We start from the raw sequence: 17978 nt of genomic DNA on the forward strand, positions 1-17978 counted from the left end.
ATTCAGTGCAGTGGCTCGGCCCCATTGAATCCCTCTCCACTTGAGCGTGCTCCTCGCCTCTTGTGAGCCAATTAGATAAGACAAGCCGCTCCGTGCAGGCAATGTTATTCGTTTTTTAAGCAAACAAAGTGAGTTCCTATGAACGAAGGGAACATTTGATTGATTTTCTTCCGACAGCTCTGCGGGTGACCGCCCGATGTTTGCCCCGGCGGATACGCAAAGTTGATGTCAGGAGATTGGAATAAAAACACATTGGAATAGTTTTACGTTATACGTCACATACACAGCAAAGGGTGCAACTCTTTTACACTCTAAAAAATGTTTACACCTTTTGGGATTATTATCTGCCACACAGCGATAATCATCATCTGCCTTGTTTGCGTTTTGTTTCTTGAAAACGCCGCGTCCGCCACTTTCCAGTCGGCAATGCTGTGTCATGCAGATAACGCGCATGCCGTTCATTACTGGGAAGTACCGGGCTCGCAGCGTTAAAGAAAGGAAATGCGGACAAGATAGATGATGTTTATTGTGTGGCAAGATACGACTTAAAGGGTGTGAACGTAGAGTGTAGGAGTACCTTTCGCTTCTACGCCCAGTATTACTCTGTCTAAATACCAAAATTACGCGTAATTGTTATTTACCTTTTTCAGCTGATGCTGTTCGGTGGAGTTTTGTACGGAAACTGGTGGTGCTCGCCTGGCGCCACAATGTGGGATGAATGGGCACAAAAAGTCCGCAACGAGCGTTCATACAGAGCAAAATAATTTTTTTTCTTTTTTGGACAAGACGTCTTGCGTTTATTTCATTAAACTGCATATGGCGCACATTCGATGGAGGCTTGTAAAGATCGCTCGCAATCAGTTTAACCTAATAATGAAACAATTCCCCACTAAGAACGCGCGTCATTCAACACTAGAAGCAAAAGAAAAAAAACTGCAAATGCCGAGCCGCTCAGCACAGCCGGCTAAGGCGTGCCAGCTAGCACTCAAAACGCGAGCGCTCAAAACTGAAATTGGAAGTGCAGTTGAGTTAATAATGCCGGCTGCTTGATGTGCTACAGTCGGTGCTGCCGCAAGGCTTACGGGAGTGTGCGTTCGGGATCAATGTCTTTGCATACGGCGTAGGTTTAGCGAATCACTGGCAGAGAAGCATCGCGCTGCCGCAATCGGAAGGAACATAATGACGTCATAAATGGCTACTTCTTGCGTTGGTTTCGCTTTCTAATATACCTATAGCTGTCAGTAAAGTGTCATTCGTTCTTGTTTCATGGTTCTAAATATGGATTTAAATATGTAGATTTCATTTGCTTCCGACAGTAGGGGCCGTAAAACGTAAATCTATTCCAATATGCTTTTAGTTCAATCTCCTGACGACAAACTTGCGTAACCGCCTACGGAAGTATCGGGTGGTCCACCGCAGGCTTTCCTGAACCGACCAATCAGTCTCCTCATTCACAGGAGGCCACTTTTGTTTGCTTGAAAAACGAATCAAATTGCCTACACTGAGCAGCTCGTGTTATCTAATTGGCGGGCAAGTGGTTAGGAGCACGCTCAAGTGTAGAGGCATTCGATGGGGCGAGCCACTGCACTGAAAATGGATAAACGGATGAACACGATGGTGCCGGCGTCTAGGATTTGTCCACTTTCCCTTATTTAGCTTGCGGTGGCTAGTGGAAAATCGCAGCGGCATGCAATGGAAGCTTAAGAATGACGGTAAAATGAATTCTCAGCAAAGAGTTGGCAGAACGACGTCGTAAACCTGCCGACAGTGCTCAAAATGATACACGGCTACGCAAAAAAGTTTTATTATACGCAAATAAGCCCATGCTTTCCGGCAGTTAAAAATAGCCAGTGCCTGAGTGATCGGCGGCAGCTATATTTGATTCATTTCGGAGAGGGACAGCCTGTGGTTATTACGAAAAAAATCAATTTTTTCGCTATATTATTGCATCTTTAAAGCGCACACGTCACTTTGACTTGGTGAGTTTTTTTCACTTTTGGGACGTCACGTGACAAGCAGGTGAAGTGGGCGCAGGCATAGAACTTTCGACCAATAGCGGAGGGCAAATGGCGAAAATGCGTCGAATCAGAAATAACTATATTTATTTTGTTCACGCAAATCATACATAATCAGTGTGTGCACGTATTATCAGATGGGTAAATATTGCGGTTTTCATGATGTCGCGTGACAGACAGGTGAACTGGGGGTGATCCAAAAAAGTTTCTGGACAATCGCGAATGGCGTATGGCAAAATTTGAATAGAAAAGCATGGAATAGTTTTACGCTATATCGGCCTATGTGTAAGAAGGAATATGTTCACTCAAACACACACACACACACGCACACACTCCCTCGCCTGTAGGTACAAACACACTCTCTCCCTCGCACGCACGCAAACACACCCTCTTTCTCCCTGGCCCACAGGCATACGCTTTCTCTCTCCCTCGCACGTACGCATACACTCTTGCTTCCACGTACGCACAAACAAGATCTCTCTGCCTTGCACACGCACACACGTTCTGTCTCTCCCTTGCACTCCCACACACTCATACACTCCTTCTCCATCGAACTCACAAACACAGACAATACGCACGCATACGCATCCATGCGCACTCAAACACGCACACATTTGTTAGCGCGCATGATCGTTTAAACGCGAAGACACATTCGCACACGCACACATCCACACGCGCCCACATATGCGCCGCAAACATGCACTAACACGTACGCACACGTGCCGCGAATGTTCGCGTACACGCACTCGTATGCATGCAAATGCAAATACGCAGGCACATGCACGCAACACATGCACGCGCGCGTACAACCATACTCACGCGCAGTTAACACGTGCACACACCTAATCACGCTCTCTCCGTTCCGGCATCCTTTGCGCATCCTCTGCGCAAACATGCGCGTGCACACAGACTGCATAACACTCCCTCTCCCATTACAGTTCCAGGGCCAGCTGCAAAAAAAACGCTTTAAGGTTTAAATTTGGTACTTCAAGTCAATGTGCCCTCTACCGCGAGGGTGCCAATCAATTGGCGCCTATCCTTTCACTTCACCGCCAATCCCTCACCAAAACACTCCTTTCACGCACCACGATGTTCCCGCTCATTGCCACAAGTGCATACGCTCTTAAAAGGCACTACCCTCTTGGTGTAGAGAATTGAAAGTTTTTTTTTTTTTCATTTGCGTTTCTTTGGATTTTGGCCAACTGTTTTCCGGCTCCTACCAATTATTATTGTTTTTGTCTATGCTACCTTCCAAACACCACTCCTGTGATAACCCTGAGAGTGGCTTGGCATTATCAAGAAATAAAAAGAAAATATAATAAATGACCAACTCTGCTCATGCCGGTAAATGGGGTAAGCAAAAATTGTCCGGCGTGCACCTGACCTTTGTCACGATTAAGTAACCCAGAGGTAACGGAGCCGGATTGCCTTCGGGCTCCCGCTCCTTCAGCTCGGGATCTTGTTGCGATCGGATCACCTGGGCTTTGGCGGCTCTCATGGCTGGATCGGTGTGCTGACGGCGAGCGTTTTCATGGCAGACTTCTCGCCGCCGATAGTCGAATATGCTGCCCATTCCTTCAGGCAACACACAAACGTGCGGCCGTCCCATCCGTTTCCCGAGACTGAACCGAATGGCAAGGAAGCCGGCGGGCGGTGCGCGCGAAACCCTTTACTGCACTCGGTTGCACTTACAGTAGTAGTATGTAAACAGCTGCGGTTTTGTAGATGTCATATATTCTATGTATTTTCGATATACTGCTCGTTTTGCTCAATGTCTCACTTTGAGGGTGGTAACATATTCTGAAGTAAATAAAAAATTTCCCGGCGGAAACAAAACGGCTCTGATTGGTTGCACACGCCTATGCAGCTGGACTCCTTGGTAATAACTCACGTCCGGCGCTGGTTCGGCCGTCACCTCATCAAGCCACCCTTTCCCGCAGCTGCTCTCTTCTGGGAGCAACTGCGTTTTTTTGCGTGATAGGACAACGCCACTTGTGAGCCAATACAAGCTTCGGCTGAAAACATCAGTAAAAGCTCGGATGACCCTAATCAAGCAGTTTCGGTGTATTTAGCGTACTCGGGCCGCAACCATGCGCATTCGAAAGTGCTTTGACATGTACTCGTGAACAGAACAGTGGTTATTTTCATTGCAAGCATCACAGGCGTGTGTTACCTAGGTAATTCTGACGTGCTTCTATTTCACACGCTTTTTTTCATCAGTACATGCAGCTCTGAGGATTCAATGATGGAAATCGTCGGCAACGCTTCGACCAAGATACATTTAGACAAGTTGTGGGACGACCATCGCATTTACCACTACGGTCTAGTGGGCCCAAGCCCTTATAAAGGCAACCGTCCATCCAATGCTGTGAAGTTGGCAGCCAAAGGTCTACAGGTGAGTTTCATAATAGACAACAAATCTCCTTAGTTTAGAATCGCACCAAGTCTTCAGGAGCCAAGTCGCAGGCGTTAATCGATTCAATGCCAAAGTATAACGGTAAGCTATAAGCGTACCGACCACTTTAGGCACCTAGCATGTGCACAATGCCGCGTTTTTTTAAATAAAAAGGTAGGCTCATAAAAAGATAGACTCCCCATCCCGGCCCTGTCCAGCGAAGCTGTTGAACACCACCTCTACCACTGCTGAAGGGTTATGTAACGTTCTATTGCATTAGATAAAGGTAGCAATGAATAATTTAGAATAATTGTAGTAATTGGTGTAATGGTAATTTTGACAGCAGGTCGCGACTGGTCGGATTTCCGTTTCTTCTTCCCATTGCCACTGCTCGCATTCCCGCTACTACTCAGCAGTTCTAACTATGCGTTGCCTACCAATATCAGTGCTGTAACAAGAATAAAATTACATACCGGGGCTGGATCTTCTATATACGAAAGGCTAGTCATATCACTCCCCGCGTCGCAAGCTGCCTTCATCGCGGCAGCTTGCGCGACAGTAATCATGACTGGGAAACTTCGCATCGTTGGCCGGAGTACCTTATCAGCAAATATGTAACTTGGATGTTTGTTTTATGCCTGTTCTTTATTGAAACGAATGTTTTGCTGTATATTGTAGGCGTGAAGTAAAATAATGTATGCACTAAGGGCTTCAATTACTAAAGTTTCTTTTTTTCCCGTTAGGACATGTCGCGAAATATCATGGCCAACTAGACGTTAATAGCTTCACTGTGAAACAGCCTGTATATAGGCACCAGCGTGCAAAAACAATGTGCCAAAACTTGTGCGGCTAAGCATTGCATGTTATAAGCTGGAGATGGTGAACCTTGTACAGAAATGGAAACCCCAGTTTGCTTTTACACTGAGTTGATTACCTCAAACTGGCCTTGGTAGCTCCTAAAAAGAACGTTTCAAGAATATATTCACAGTGTGTGAATAATTAAGATGCGATATTGCTTTATAAACGACAAAAATGAAACCGAAAGCCCGAGTATTATTCGTCATATCATAAGAAGCCAACAAAGAATGGCACCAAGGGCAGCACAGGGGAAATTATTTGTGCTTTATATATGAAATAAAGAAACGATGAATGATTGGAAATTAAAGTGAACGATGAAATAACTGGCCGCCGATCCGGCGTAAACGTAAGTCTCTGCATTAAGCGCGCGATCCTCTTACCAAATGAGCTACCACGGTGCCGCTTGCCAATCAACTTTCTGGGGTTGGTCTGTTAATCCGTTAGAACTAAACCTGGGAGTGTTAGCAAGCGCTATCACCCATGACCGTGACGGCGGATGTGCAACAACCTTTCTGCTGTAGGTGCCACGTCCACGTGGCCTTTTTTTCTTCATGAAGCAACTGGTGAATAATCCCCACATGCTACTTCAAGGTATCCGGCTGCCGGATTGGAAACCTTTCTCAGTAATGAACGAATAGAAAGGATACCGAGGGCCCGATTTTCATCTCATATCATAAGAAGCCAAGAAAGAGACACCAACCACAGCACAGAGAAAATTTGCTGTGTTTATGAACTTAAATGAAGAAACGATTAATTAATGAAAATGAAAGCGGATAAGAAAGCAACTGGCTGCAGATCGGGCATGAACCCACCTATTCACATTATCCATGCGATGCTCTTACCAACTGACCTACCACGGCACTGTCAAAGCCTTGGGTGGCGGCGCAGGCGAAGACTTTCAGGGTTAGTTCTAGTGGATAAACATAAATGTCCCAGAAAGTGGATGAGAAAACGGTTTTACGGTAGCTCAGTTGGTAAGAGCATCGCACGCGTAATGTGAAGACCAGCGCTGGCGCGCCTACAGCGTTGTTTTTTCATTTACTTTTATTTTCAGTAAGTTTGCATTTCCTTACTTCAATTTTAAGTACAAAAAATTCTCATATTCTTTCCTTGGTGTCTTTGTTTGTTGGCTTTTGATGATACGACTAATGACAATCCGGTCCTAGGTATTCTTTGTTCTAGTTCATTACATAACGATGCCTCGAATACGGCAGCACCAATCCCTTCGGGTAGCATGTGTGGGTTTACAAAGCAGTGGCCTTCACCAAAAAAGATTTCGCGCACATAACGCCTGGGCCGAAAAGGAATTTCCGCATCCGCGCTGGCTGACACTCCCACGTTTAGTTCTAGCAGATAAACATAAGTACCCCTGAAAGTGGATGGCAACATGGCACAGAGGTAGGTCATGTGATATGAGTGAGTGAGTGAGTGAGTGAGTGAGTGAGTGAGTGAGTGAGTGAGTGAGTGAGTGAGTGAGTGAGTGAGTGAGTGAGTGAGTGAGTGAGGAAACTTTTATTGTTGGTCTGGCGAGGACGCGATCTCGTCGCGCACCCGGCTAGTCCCACGTCGGGACCGGCAGGTCTAGCCCACCGGCCCGGTCGCGGGCACGCCGGACAGCCAGGATTTGCTTTTCTAGAGCGGGGCTACGCAGAAGCGAGTCCCTCTCCTCCTTGATGAACTTGGGGTATGTCGACCCGCACTCCCACAGCATGTGCGCTAGAGTGGAGGTCTGCCCGCAGGAGGGGCAGGCGTCGTCGCGATACACGTCCGGGTAAGCCTCGTGGAGAACGGACAGACACGGATACGTACTGGTCTGCAGAAGCCTAAGAGAAACAGCTTGCGCCCTATTCAACCTGGGGTGAGGGGGTGGAAAGACCCTTCTAGACATGGAGAAGAATTTAATAACCTCGTTGTGAGTAGCGGGAGCATCCCTGTGGCCGTAGGGAGGAGGGGAGTCGATGCTTCTTGCAGAGGAAGCGCGGTCGGTGATGTCACGCGCAGCCTCGTGAGCAGACTCATTCAGGTTCAGGGGAGCACCCGCGACCGACCCTACGTGAGCTGGAAACCAGTGGATTGAATGATGCGTGAGAGCATATCGACTCGAGTTGCTAAGAAGACGAGCAGCTTGCTTGGCGATGCAACCCTTCTGAAAAGCCCTAACTGCCGTTTTGGAATCGCTATATATCTCGGACCCATGACCGTCTAGCAGGGCGAGGGCGATGGCGGCTTGCTCGGCGACTCCGGGTCTGAAGTGCGAATGGAGGCGCAATTAGAAATCTTGCCGCTGGAGTCGACCACAACGATGGCAAAGGTCTTCCCATCGCTGTACTCCGCGGCGTCGACGAAGCTTGCTCTAATGTCTCGTTGCTTGATCTGTTTGAGGATGGCTGCTCTGGCCTTGCGTCTGCCCTCGTTATGGACGGGATGGACGTTTCGGGGCACAGGGGCCACTTCGAACTTGTCTCGAATGCACCTAGGGATCGGGGTACTGACCATCGGGAATCCCGCAGGTTGGTAACCCAGCTCTTCGAGGATGTGTTTACCTGCCGCTGTGGTGCTCAGGCGAGTGAGTAGCGCACGTTCTTGGGCTTCGGCAATCTCCTCGGCAGTGTTATGCACCCCCAGCTTGAGGAGATCCTCGGTATGGGTCCTGATGGGTAGCCCGAGAGCCCTCTTGACCACTTTGCGGATGAGAGCATTGAGCTTGTCTCGCTCCGCTCTGAGCCAGTTGTGCATGGAAACTGTGTACGTAAAGTGACATAGCACGAAGGCATTGATAAGCCTGAGGAGATTGTTTTCCTTCATTCCTTGGTGCCGGTTTGCTATTCTGCGAACGAGGCGGAAAGCGTTGTCCGTCTTTGCAATGATCTTGCGGAGAGCCGTTCCGTTCCCGCCGTTGAATTCGACAAACATGCCCAGGACCCGAATAACGTCGACCCTGGGTATCAACCCCCCGTCACAAGTACGAAGACTGATGCTGCTTTCGGAAACTGGCTTCCAATCTTTGGGTCTGCCTCCCTTCAATTTTCTGTAAAGCAGAAGCTCCGACTTGGCGGGGGAGCATCGAAGTCCGGTGGGGCGGAGATACTCCTCGATCACGTCGATCGCCTCCTGCATGGATTCTTCGACGCTGCCCTCGCAGCCGCCGGAGCACCATAAGGTGATGCCGTCGGCGTATATGGTGTGCTTGACGCCCTCTACGCGTGCCAACCCCTCGGAAAGACCAATCATACAGATGTTGAACAGGGTGGGTGAGATGACGGCGCCCTGAGGAGTGCCCCGCCCTCCGAGGGGCACATCGTTGGAGCGGAAGTCCCCAATGCGAAGCTTGGCCTTCCTGTCCGTTAGGAAAGAGCTGACGTAGCTATGGAATCTGTAACCGAGACCCAGGTCTGAAATGGTCTTTACGATGAAGCTGTGGAGCACGTTGTCGAAAGCTTTCTCGAGGTCCAGACCGAGCAAAGCCTTGACATCTCTGGAATGGCCATCCACAAGCTGATGCTTTATTAGCTTCATTGCATCCTGCGTCGAGAGTCCGGCGCGGAAGCCGATCATGTTGTACGTGTAAACCTCGTTGTCTTCGAGGTACCCGTTGACGCTGTTGAGGACGACGCGCTCCATGACCTTGCCGACGCAGGAGGTTAGAGAAATCGGCCTGAGGTTCTCGATGTTCAGGGCTTTGCCGGGCTTGGGAATGAGCACCGTGCATCTTCCATTCTGCAGGAACAACGCCGCTATTCCAGGACTCGTTGATTTTGTCGGTCAGGAAGACGATCGACGTGTCCTCGAGGTTTCTCAACATTCTGTTGGTGACTCCGTCTGGACCAGGCGCAGACTTGCGGTTGAGTGCGAAGATGGCCTGTCTGACCTCGGCAACGGAGAAGTCTTCGTCGAGGTCGGGGCGTGGAGGGCCTCGGTAGTCCGGGAGTTGGGTCACTGGATCTCCGTCGCGACAGACGGGCAAGTACTTCTGTACGAGTTTTGAGACGAGCTCATCGACCGTGTGAGACCTTGTGGCTTCGTGAAGGGCCCGGGCCAACGTATGCCTCTCATTTGACTTTGAGCCGCTTTGAAGCACCTTCTCGAGCCGCTCGAGAAGGTGCTTCAGCATACCCCAGGATTTGCCGTTGCGCATCTGTCCGTCGATGGATTCGCAGAGCTCGTCCCACTGCTGCTGGCATAGCGCCTTGCAGTGGTCATCGATGACCTTGTTGAGCTCCGAGATCTTTTTTCGGAGTCTGCGATTGAGCCTTTGGCCCTTCCATCGGCGGAGCAGGGAGTTTTTGGCCTCGATCAGGAGGGCAAGTCTGCTGTCCATCCGCTCGACGTCGAGATCGGTTTTTACTTTCTTGGTAGCCGCGGAAGCGTCGTTCCGGACGCCTTCGCACCATTCTTCGAGGGTGGCGGGTGCCCTGTCTTTGCCGGGTTCTTCGCGAATCTTGCGAAAGCGGTCCCAATCAATGAACGTGAATTCCTTGGTCCTACTGCGAGACACCTTGAAGTTAGTCTCGAGAATGTAGTGGTCGCTGCCGAACTCCATGGCGGTGTTCTCCCAACCCACGTCCTCAACGTTCCTGACGAACGCGAGGTCAGGTGTCGAGTCCCGGGTGACGGAGTTGCCGATGCGCGTAGGAAAATTCTTGTCAGTGACCAGAGTGAGGTCCATCTCGTTGGCGTCTTGCCACAGGTTGCGCCCCTTGGTAGTGTCGTAGACGTAACGCCAGATGCCGTACGGTGCGTTGAAGTCACCGACGACGACTAAGGGTCGAGGGCCGGCCAAGTTGGTCGCTTTCTTGAGGATGGTCTTGAACTGCTGGCGCGAGTCCCTGGGGTTGCTGTAGATATTGAGGACGAACACGCTGTTTCTGCGCTGATTCTGCTGTGGTACGTTGAGCAGTATCTCAACCATGACGTATTCAATTCTACCATTCGCCAGCTTGAGGTCGTGGGAGAGATGAGTCAGCCTTTTATCAATCAAGGTGCAAATCCCTCGCCCCCCGGGCAGGCCCGACACGGCCCTGTAGCCCTGGAGCGAGGCGGCGGAGACTAATGTGTCCTGGAGAGCAATGACTTGAGGTTTGACAGCGAAAGACCTGACGAACTGCTGCAGAGGGGCTTTTTTGTTAGAATACCCCCTGCAATTCCATTGCCAAATGCGAAAACTCTCTTTGGACCTATCCATTATGGCAGACCGGAAGGACTACCACCTAATGGGGCAGTTAGGGCTGTGCAAAGACTGGGACCTCCTGTCGTCGCCCTGGTTGGATATTGAAGTCTAGCTTCCTTTAGTATGGCGGGAACGGTGAGCGGTTGGACGACGGAGGCGGATGAAGCCATTCGCGCCTCAATGGCGTCTATGCGATCAGCGAGAGCTCCGAGGCCCCTGTTGGGGTCTCCGAGTGCAACCTGAATTTGACTAACGTTATCGGTGAGACAACTGACGCTAGCAGTGACCTGTTTGAGGCCATCTGCCAGCCCAATGAGAGTATGCTTAATCTCGCTGACTTCTGCGGACAACGCTCCCGATTCACCTGTTTGTTTTACTACTGCTCTGCGTTTGGAGGACGTCGCAGTACCGTCTACTGGGGCTGGGATTGGAGTCTCTGTGGCCCTGCCTGGCGCACCGTTATCCGACGCATTCGAAACGAGTTTCCGAATCTCTGTCATTTCGTTAACTAGCCTCTTGATCGTATTCTTGAGATCGTCGTTCTCTTTGCGTAAGCGAGTGACTTCCGCGTCCTTAGCTCGCTCTGGGTGTGTGTCGTTACGAGGTGCCTGAGCAGCTTCTACACTGGCACCGGGCTTGGGACGTGCCAGATCGGCCCAAAGGAGGGTCGGCTGCTTCCCCAAATATGTGGAGGCGGGCTGAGGTCCAGATGCTGGCTGGGTTCTGCAACCCGGGCGGCCCCTGGAACCGGATCTCGATCTGGATCAGACTCGGGATCTTGAGATCGACCTGGCCCTGGAGACGGAGCGGCTCCTGTTGCGACCCCTGGAGCGGCCACGAGACCTGGATCTGCCCCTGGACCGGGAGCGGCTGCGACCGTACTGGCGTTCAGGCGATGCTTGCCAGGCTTGATTCGCGCCTTCCATGGGCGGGAAATGTTCGGCATTGAGGGCGCGGGAGCGTTCCCCCCGTCTGCGTCTGACGAGATATGGTGTCTGAAATCGTCGCTTGCACTCCTTGGCGGCGGTAAGGTGGTCGCCACCGCACAGCTTGCATTTGGGATCGCACCTATGCTGGGCGTCGGGGTTTGCTTCTCCGCATCCTCTGCAGATGGCGTCGTTCGGTGAAGGGCAGACGTCGGAGCGGTGCCCGAGCCTGCCGCAGCTGTAACACACGTCCACTTGCTTGCGAAATAAAGTGCACCTGACAACAGTGCCACCGTAGGAGACAAAATTTGGCACTCGGTACCCCTCGAACAGGACCACCACGGTGCCGGTGTTCTTGATTCTTTTGGCGCCCAACATCATGGGATTTCTCGGGTTTACGAGTTTTTTGTCGATCACCGCGGGCCCGTCGGTAAGGGAGACGCCTCGGATGACGCCCTTGCACGTGTAGTGGGGGGCGGCCTCGTAAGCGCTCACCTCGAAACGTTGACCGGCGACGGAGATGCCCTCGATGCCGACGTAGCGTGCAGCGTTGTCCCTGTTTGGTGTGCTGATCACCATTATGTTTTGTTGAAAGTTGGGACACATCGTGTCCGTGTCTCGCGACGCCGAATCGAGCCCGGCAGCCTGCCATATGACGTCGGCGACTGCGGTAGGTCCACACTTGCTGATACACAGGCCTCCCCTGGGCCGCACGACGATCTTTGCCTCCTCCTTGGGCATCGGAGGCATCCTGGCTACTCGAATTATCTTGCTTTTAATGCCCGCGTGGTCGGCGCTACGCCGAGCGTGGGAACTGGCTTTATGCTGAACGTCGGCCGCACTGGCATTGGCCGCGTTTCTCGTGCTCCTTGAAGAACGTCTGGCGGCAACGAGCTGCCACCCGGTGTCTTTAGTGAAGTCCTCGGGGGATAAAAACTCCCCTTCCACCTCACACTCCATCACAAAATCCGTGGAAAAAGCCTCCGACGAGAAGAGGTGGGCGAGCGATGCCTCGCCTCGCGAACCCTAACACGGTTAGGCTCAGCACACAGTCATGTCGTAGTCGAAAGAAAAACGGCAAGAAATGTCACAAAAGTCCACCCACCCACAAAAGTCGGGTATCAGCGTGTTCCTCTTGACTTCACGAATCCGAAAATGTAGAAAGTTCAGGGGTACACACTCGAAAAACATCCGAAAATGTTGGCAAAAAGCGGGAGCCGAGCGAACCACGTCAAATGTGGCTGAAACCCACTGCCATGTGATATGAGCATCGCACGAGTAATGCGAAGATGTGGCTTGGTGGGCCACCGGCGGCTATTTTTTTTAATCAACTCTCCGTTCCATTAATTGATCACTTCATTAGTTCAGTGACTAAGTATGAGTAATCTGGCCTATGCTGCCCTTGGTGTCTTTGTTGGTTGGCTTCTCATGATACTGCTTTGAACTCATGTATGTTGCAATTTGCATGTGAAAGGCACCACTGCAGACGCTCGAACACACACAGGTATAAATATATACATATATATATATATATATATATATATATATTCGCAGGGATTCCGAATCATTCATGTTATGCAAGAAGCAGTGCATTGTGCACATGCTCTCTTTATCTGTGACCCGGCGCCATGTTTTGTTAGTGGGGCCGCTGGCTGACACTCCCAGGGTTATTTCCAGCAGATAAACACAAATACCCCGGTAAGTGCATGAGAAGACGGCGGTGTGGTTTCTCAGTTGTTCAAAGCATCGCAAGCGTAATGCGTAGACATGGTTTCATATTCCCCCTGTGGCCAGTTGTTTTTTCATCCACCCTCATTTCCATTATTTATCGTTGCCTTAGTTCAAATAATCCAACAAGTTATGTCCCCGATGCGTTCCGTGGTGGCTTTATTGCGTCTTATGATATTTATTTATTTATTTATTTATTTATTTATTATCTAGATACTTAATGAGAAACGACGGTCCGAATTAACATAAAAATTTAAAACTAAAGTATGTGTTGTTGTTTTTTTGTACCACAACCACGATCTCATTATGAGGCAGGTCATAGCGAGGCACTCTGAATAATTTGGGCCTCCTCAAGTTCTTTAACGTGCATCTGCATCTAATTACATGGGCGCTTTCGCATTTGGCCCCCATCATATTGCCGCTGCCATGGACGGGATTCAATCCCTTGAACAAAGGCCTGTTACACTACAATTGTGCGTGAAAAAAAATTGAGGCAATCGATGCAGGGCATAATTATAAAAAAAGGCAGCCGGCCCATGGCGAAACGCACTAACGAAATAGGATTTCGTGAGTTAGGCCCGAGTAGTGACAGCTGTTGTGCGCGTAATTGTTACGCTTCTGAATTAATAATGATTTACCTCAGGGATTATAATGTAATGGAATAAAGGGGCCATCCTTGTTTTATTACGTTCGAAAAGGGTCTTGTTCTTATGGTACTCAATATAAGCAGAAAAGCCCAATCGTTACGTGGTAGCAGAATGACGCTGTATATAGTCGTTAATAAACAGCAATTTATACCTAACATGAGATGTTGCCTAACACACATATCCGAAAATAGGGCACTGTACACCATAACAAAAAACGTAAAATAGACACCGCATTGGCAAACAAGAAGCAAGTTATGAATTAGCTTCACTGAGAGACAACAGATTAAGTTATGTCAAAATGCAAAGCAGTAGCCAGGCCAGCGGGCGACGTGTGCAACATGATGTCACATTGACGACAACAACCTCTGATGTTTGCGGAAGGAAAAATGCTGGTGAGGATTTTATGCGTTGAGAAGGATGGCATATATGAAAGCATATTTTGGCACTCTATATACATTTTGGGTCGCAAAGGGGCACGCCGCCTTCTGAGGATCGGCCGACAATGAGCACACAGCAATTGACACGTGCCTAGTGGGCTAATTGAAGAAACGTAATTTACGTAAATCAACCGTGCCTACTCCATAAAATTTCACTGCGCTCCAAATATAACCCTGAGCGGAGTGTAATTGATGTGTTTTAACCATGATCCCTTATTCTACTGATGATGCAGCATAATGCGCCCACCTAGCACCCATATTCCAGTCAATATATACAAGGCCAATGTAGGCCCCCTTGCTGGAAATCGCATGCGGCTAACTTTTACTCTTTATATTCGGACACAGTTCAGTGGGCTTGGACATTGAAAGTCCTTGTACAAGCAATCCCTAAACCACAGGGATTACACTAAGCTTTGTATTAAAAATTACAATAAAAAATAAATTTCTTAATTTTTGCAAACAAAACTACAATGTCTTTGGAAACAAACCTACAAGTAGTTGTCATCTGTTGAAGTATTTTATCGTGTAAAATTCCAGCGTAAACCATCGGCCCTACAAAGCAAAACTTATATTTTGATATTATTCTTATCGCCTGACGTCAAGTTCAAGCACGAAGCAGTGATCCTCTATGCTGTTTGAATAGCCCCATGAAACGCTCACACCATTTATAAGACGTCACATCTGTATGCTTTCAAAGGAAATATCATTGCCTTCTTTCACAGGATCTCATTGGCTGACAAGAAACGCGTACTGCGCAGAGGGGCAGAAGGTATCAGTGGAGCTCGGCTAGTAGCTTTCAAATAGATAACAGAGGATAGTGCAGGAGTTGGTGAATGTTCCGCTTCCACTTGCTTAGATTGCGGTGCTTAACCGAAAACTGTGACAACTAGAATTGGAAGCAAAAAGTGCAGCTTAATGGAATTTTCAACGCAGAAGAGTTGTTAGAGCAATGTCATAAACCTCAAGAACGGGCTCGAAAATCTTAAACGTCTAGGAAATAATTTTTTTTTACTCTCTTGAGAATCATTCTTCCTCGCAGCTCCAAGCAGCCACTGCCAGACCCGTACGTGGCCAGCCACTTTCCATGCCTTTCACAACGGGACATACTCCTGCTATAGTAGCAAAAAAAAATGCAGCTTTGGTCGGCATAATATTACATTAATAGCGCGTACGCGACCGTCTAAAGTGCTCTTTTGCTGTTTTTGAAGTGTTGTAACGTCGCGGGACAAAGAGATGAAGTTTCTCCAGTCTAAAAAAAATTCCTCAATACTAGAGGGCTAACATAGAAAATGTTGTACAATTCTTAAACGTTCTACTTGTGTTCAACTTAAACCCTTGTATACAAGTCATAAAAGACGAGACGCATTCGCGGTCTTCGTGATGCTTCGTGAGACCTGTGAAGTAGACATGGCTCAAAATATATTTTACGAGCGGGGAAGGTAATTAAAAAGGATTGAATAAAAACAGACTGGAACAGCGTTGAGTTATAGGGCCTGTATGAGGCTTGTTTACTTTTAAGCTTTTTCTGTCACCACTTTTTTACATACTGACAACTGGTAAAGTTATCGCTCCCCGCAAACGTGCTTGTAGGTTTCCGATCCGATTGGAAATGATCAGAATATTGTTGCCGATTCTATAGCAGAATAATTTTTATCCAATTTGATTGCGCTCAGAAAAAGAAGTAGTTATGTACTATCTGAATGTAAGCAAGCACCAACGATACCACAGGAATAAAATATGAGTAATGTATAAGTAGTCTATGCACCTAACCCAAGGATATGAACTATCGATGCCTGTAGTCGCCACTGTCACTGTGCTTCGTGTGTTTCGTTTTGCGGAGCAGAGGCTCTCCTCATAAAAGGTGTTCTTAAGTGACTCATTTGGGAGTCTCTTAGGCTTCAGCCTAACGACAATGCTCTAATATGTGGACGGATGTCAACGTTATTGTTATTATCATTGAAACAATGAAGTATCACAACATACGCAACAGCTAATCTGTCTCATGTGTGAGACGAGTATTTTAGCCGCTGTTCTCGCATTTTTCCCCTCGCCGTCCACCGCCCCGTGATGTTCTACATAAGGTACCCATGGGATAACATAGTTGCCGCGCGGCATATGCTGTATATGCGAATGAAAGCGTGCCAGAATGAGCCGACAATGGCGGCTCAATCTCATGCACCCAAAGAAGGAAAAACGAGGAAGAAGCGCGCCGTCTTCCGTCGCGGAGCAAGGCACTGGAGGGAGGGTAGGGAGTGGGGAGGGGATGTTCTACCCACAGCAGCTGCGTATGGCACGACCGCGCGTGTTCTATCTTTAAAGCAATCTGCGATGGGGACAGAGTCTAGGTGCACCGACCACTCATAGCGGAGCGGGCGCTCTCGCCGCTCTGTTTGCGTTGCAGCTACAAGCAGCACGAACGCAACTTTCGGTCACTGCTGCTGCCGCGCTGCCTCAAGGAAGCGTTTTGACTGCGTGCGTTCACGGTCATCGAGTGGAATGTGTTCATGTTTGCCTGTGCACGCGTCACACCATGCTCGTTGAGTGTATGAGTAAGCGAATGTTTACAAGTTTATGCTGCTGACGAAACTGCTATCCTCACTTCGTATAGCTGTGGATTATTTGCTATTGCAATGAACGCGTCGCATTTTGGGCGAAATTCTGAAATAGTTTACGCTCAAGCGTGGATGGCCGGCCTGCAGAATTGGCGATGTTACCATTGAAGCCGCTAGAGAAGCGTGCTCCGCAGGAGGAAGGCACCTGGAGGTGAAGAAAAGAATCGTCACGCTCGCATCCTTGCCGTTTGTGCTTCGACGCCTTGGTGCTCGCTGTGCATGTTCGCTCTATCTGTTTATTTTTCTTTGACGCATGTATCAAAATGCGCTTTCCTTGCGTCACACCAGGCGTTGCACCGTCGAGGTCAATTTAGTGCCCACGACCACGTTCGCGCATATCTGTTGGTCCTTCGACGCCGCGCGTGTAACGGCGTCCATATTGAAGCTTTCTACACGCAAGCTAAGGTTTACGGAACAACTTAACATACCTGGTTGCACCTACCGAATGGCCTACGTTGGTGCCAACTTCACTGAAGGGTGGCATAGAACAAGTGGTACATTACAGCCGCTCCAAGAAGACGTGAAAGAAGTTCATTGAACAGCGACAAATACTCAGTCTCACATATTCCATGAGTCAAGTTTGTCTAACATTTCGTTTCAAACCTTATTGTTTAAGTACGTCAACCCAATGCCGTACACAGGAGCCCATGGACTCCCTTGTCCCATTGGTGGAAGTTTAGCATTATAAGGTTGTAGACACAGACAGATAGACGGAGAGATATGGAGACTAACCGATAGATAGACGGTTAGCCCCCACGATGTACGTACAGGCGTGGCCACTGTTAGAAATAGAGAGCCGTTGGAGTTCAGAGAGCGGGTGGCCGCGTTCCGCGGAGCACCACGACGGGCGCCGCGCGAAGTATTGCGGCGCAAGCGCAATCGGTGCCAGAGGCGGAGTTAGCTGGGCGTCGTCTGCTACGGTTCCTCCCACTTCGCCGCGAGCGGCGAAACCCGATTGGCGCTTTGGAGTACACAAACACTATAGCAATGGTGCGTCAGCGCGTGGTATACTAAATCAGTTATCAAAGCACGCAGTTATCAAAGCATGTAGGCATAGCAAAAGAAAGGGTCACAATCACTTAATCACAAAGAAGGTGAAAACGAAAGCCGGCGCTCTCACGACAAACTTATTAAATTATTTGTCAAGGTGTTTATTGACGAGGTTCGCAAGGAGCGAGAGATCCAACTCGGTG

General features: G+C 49.1%; 1 protein-coding gene across 4 annotated transcripts in view; it reads left to right on the plus strand.

The window, feature by feature from the left end:
- LOC139053363 (uncharacterized) overlaps positions 1–17978 on the plus strand; it is a 200738-nt gene that overhangs the window by 113008 nt on the left and 69752 nt on the right. For all 4 annotated transcript variants that reach the window (XM_070530374.1, XM_070530375.1, XM_070530376.1 and 1 more), the window contains one exon: positions 4236–4410. In XM_070530374.1, coding sequence (XP_070386475.1) covers positions 4236–4410 — 175 coding nt within the window. The remainder of the gene's footprint in view (positions 1–4235; positions 4411–17978) is intronic.

This window comes from Dermacentor albipictus, unplaced genomic scaffold (genome assembly GCF_038994185.2).
Source record: "Dermacentor albipictus isolate Rhodes 1998 colony unplaced genomic scaffold, USDA_Dalb.pri_finalv2 scaffold_98, whole genome shotgun sequence".
Lineage (NCBI taxonomy): Eukaryota > Metazoa > Arthropoda > Arachnida > Ixodida > Ixodidae > Dermacentor > Dermacentor albipictus.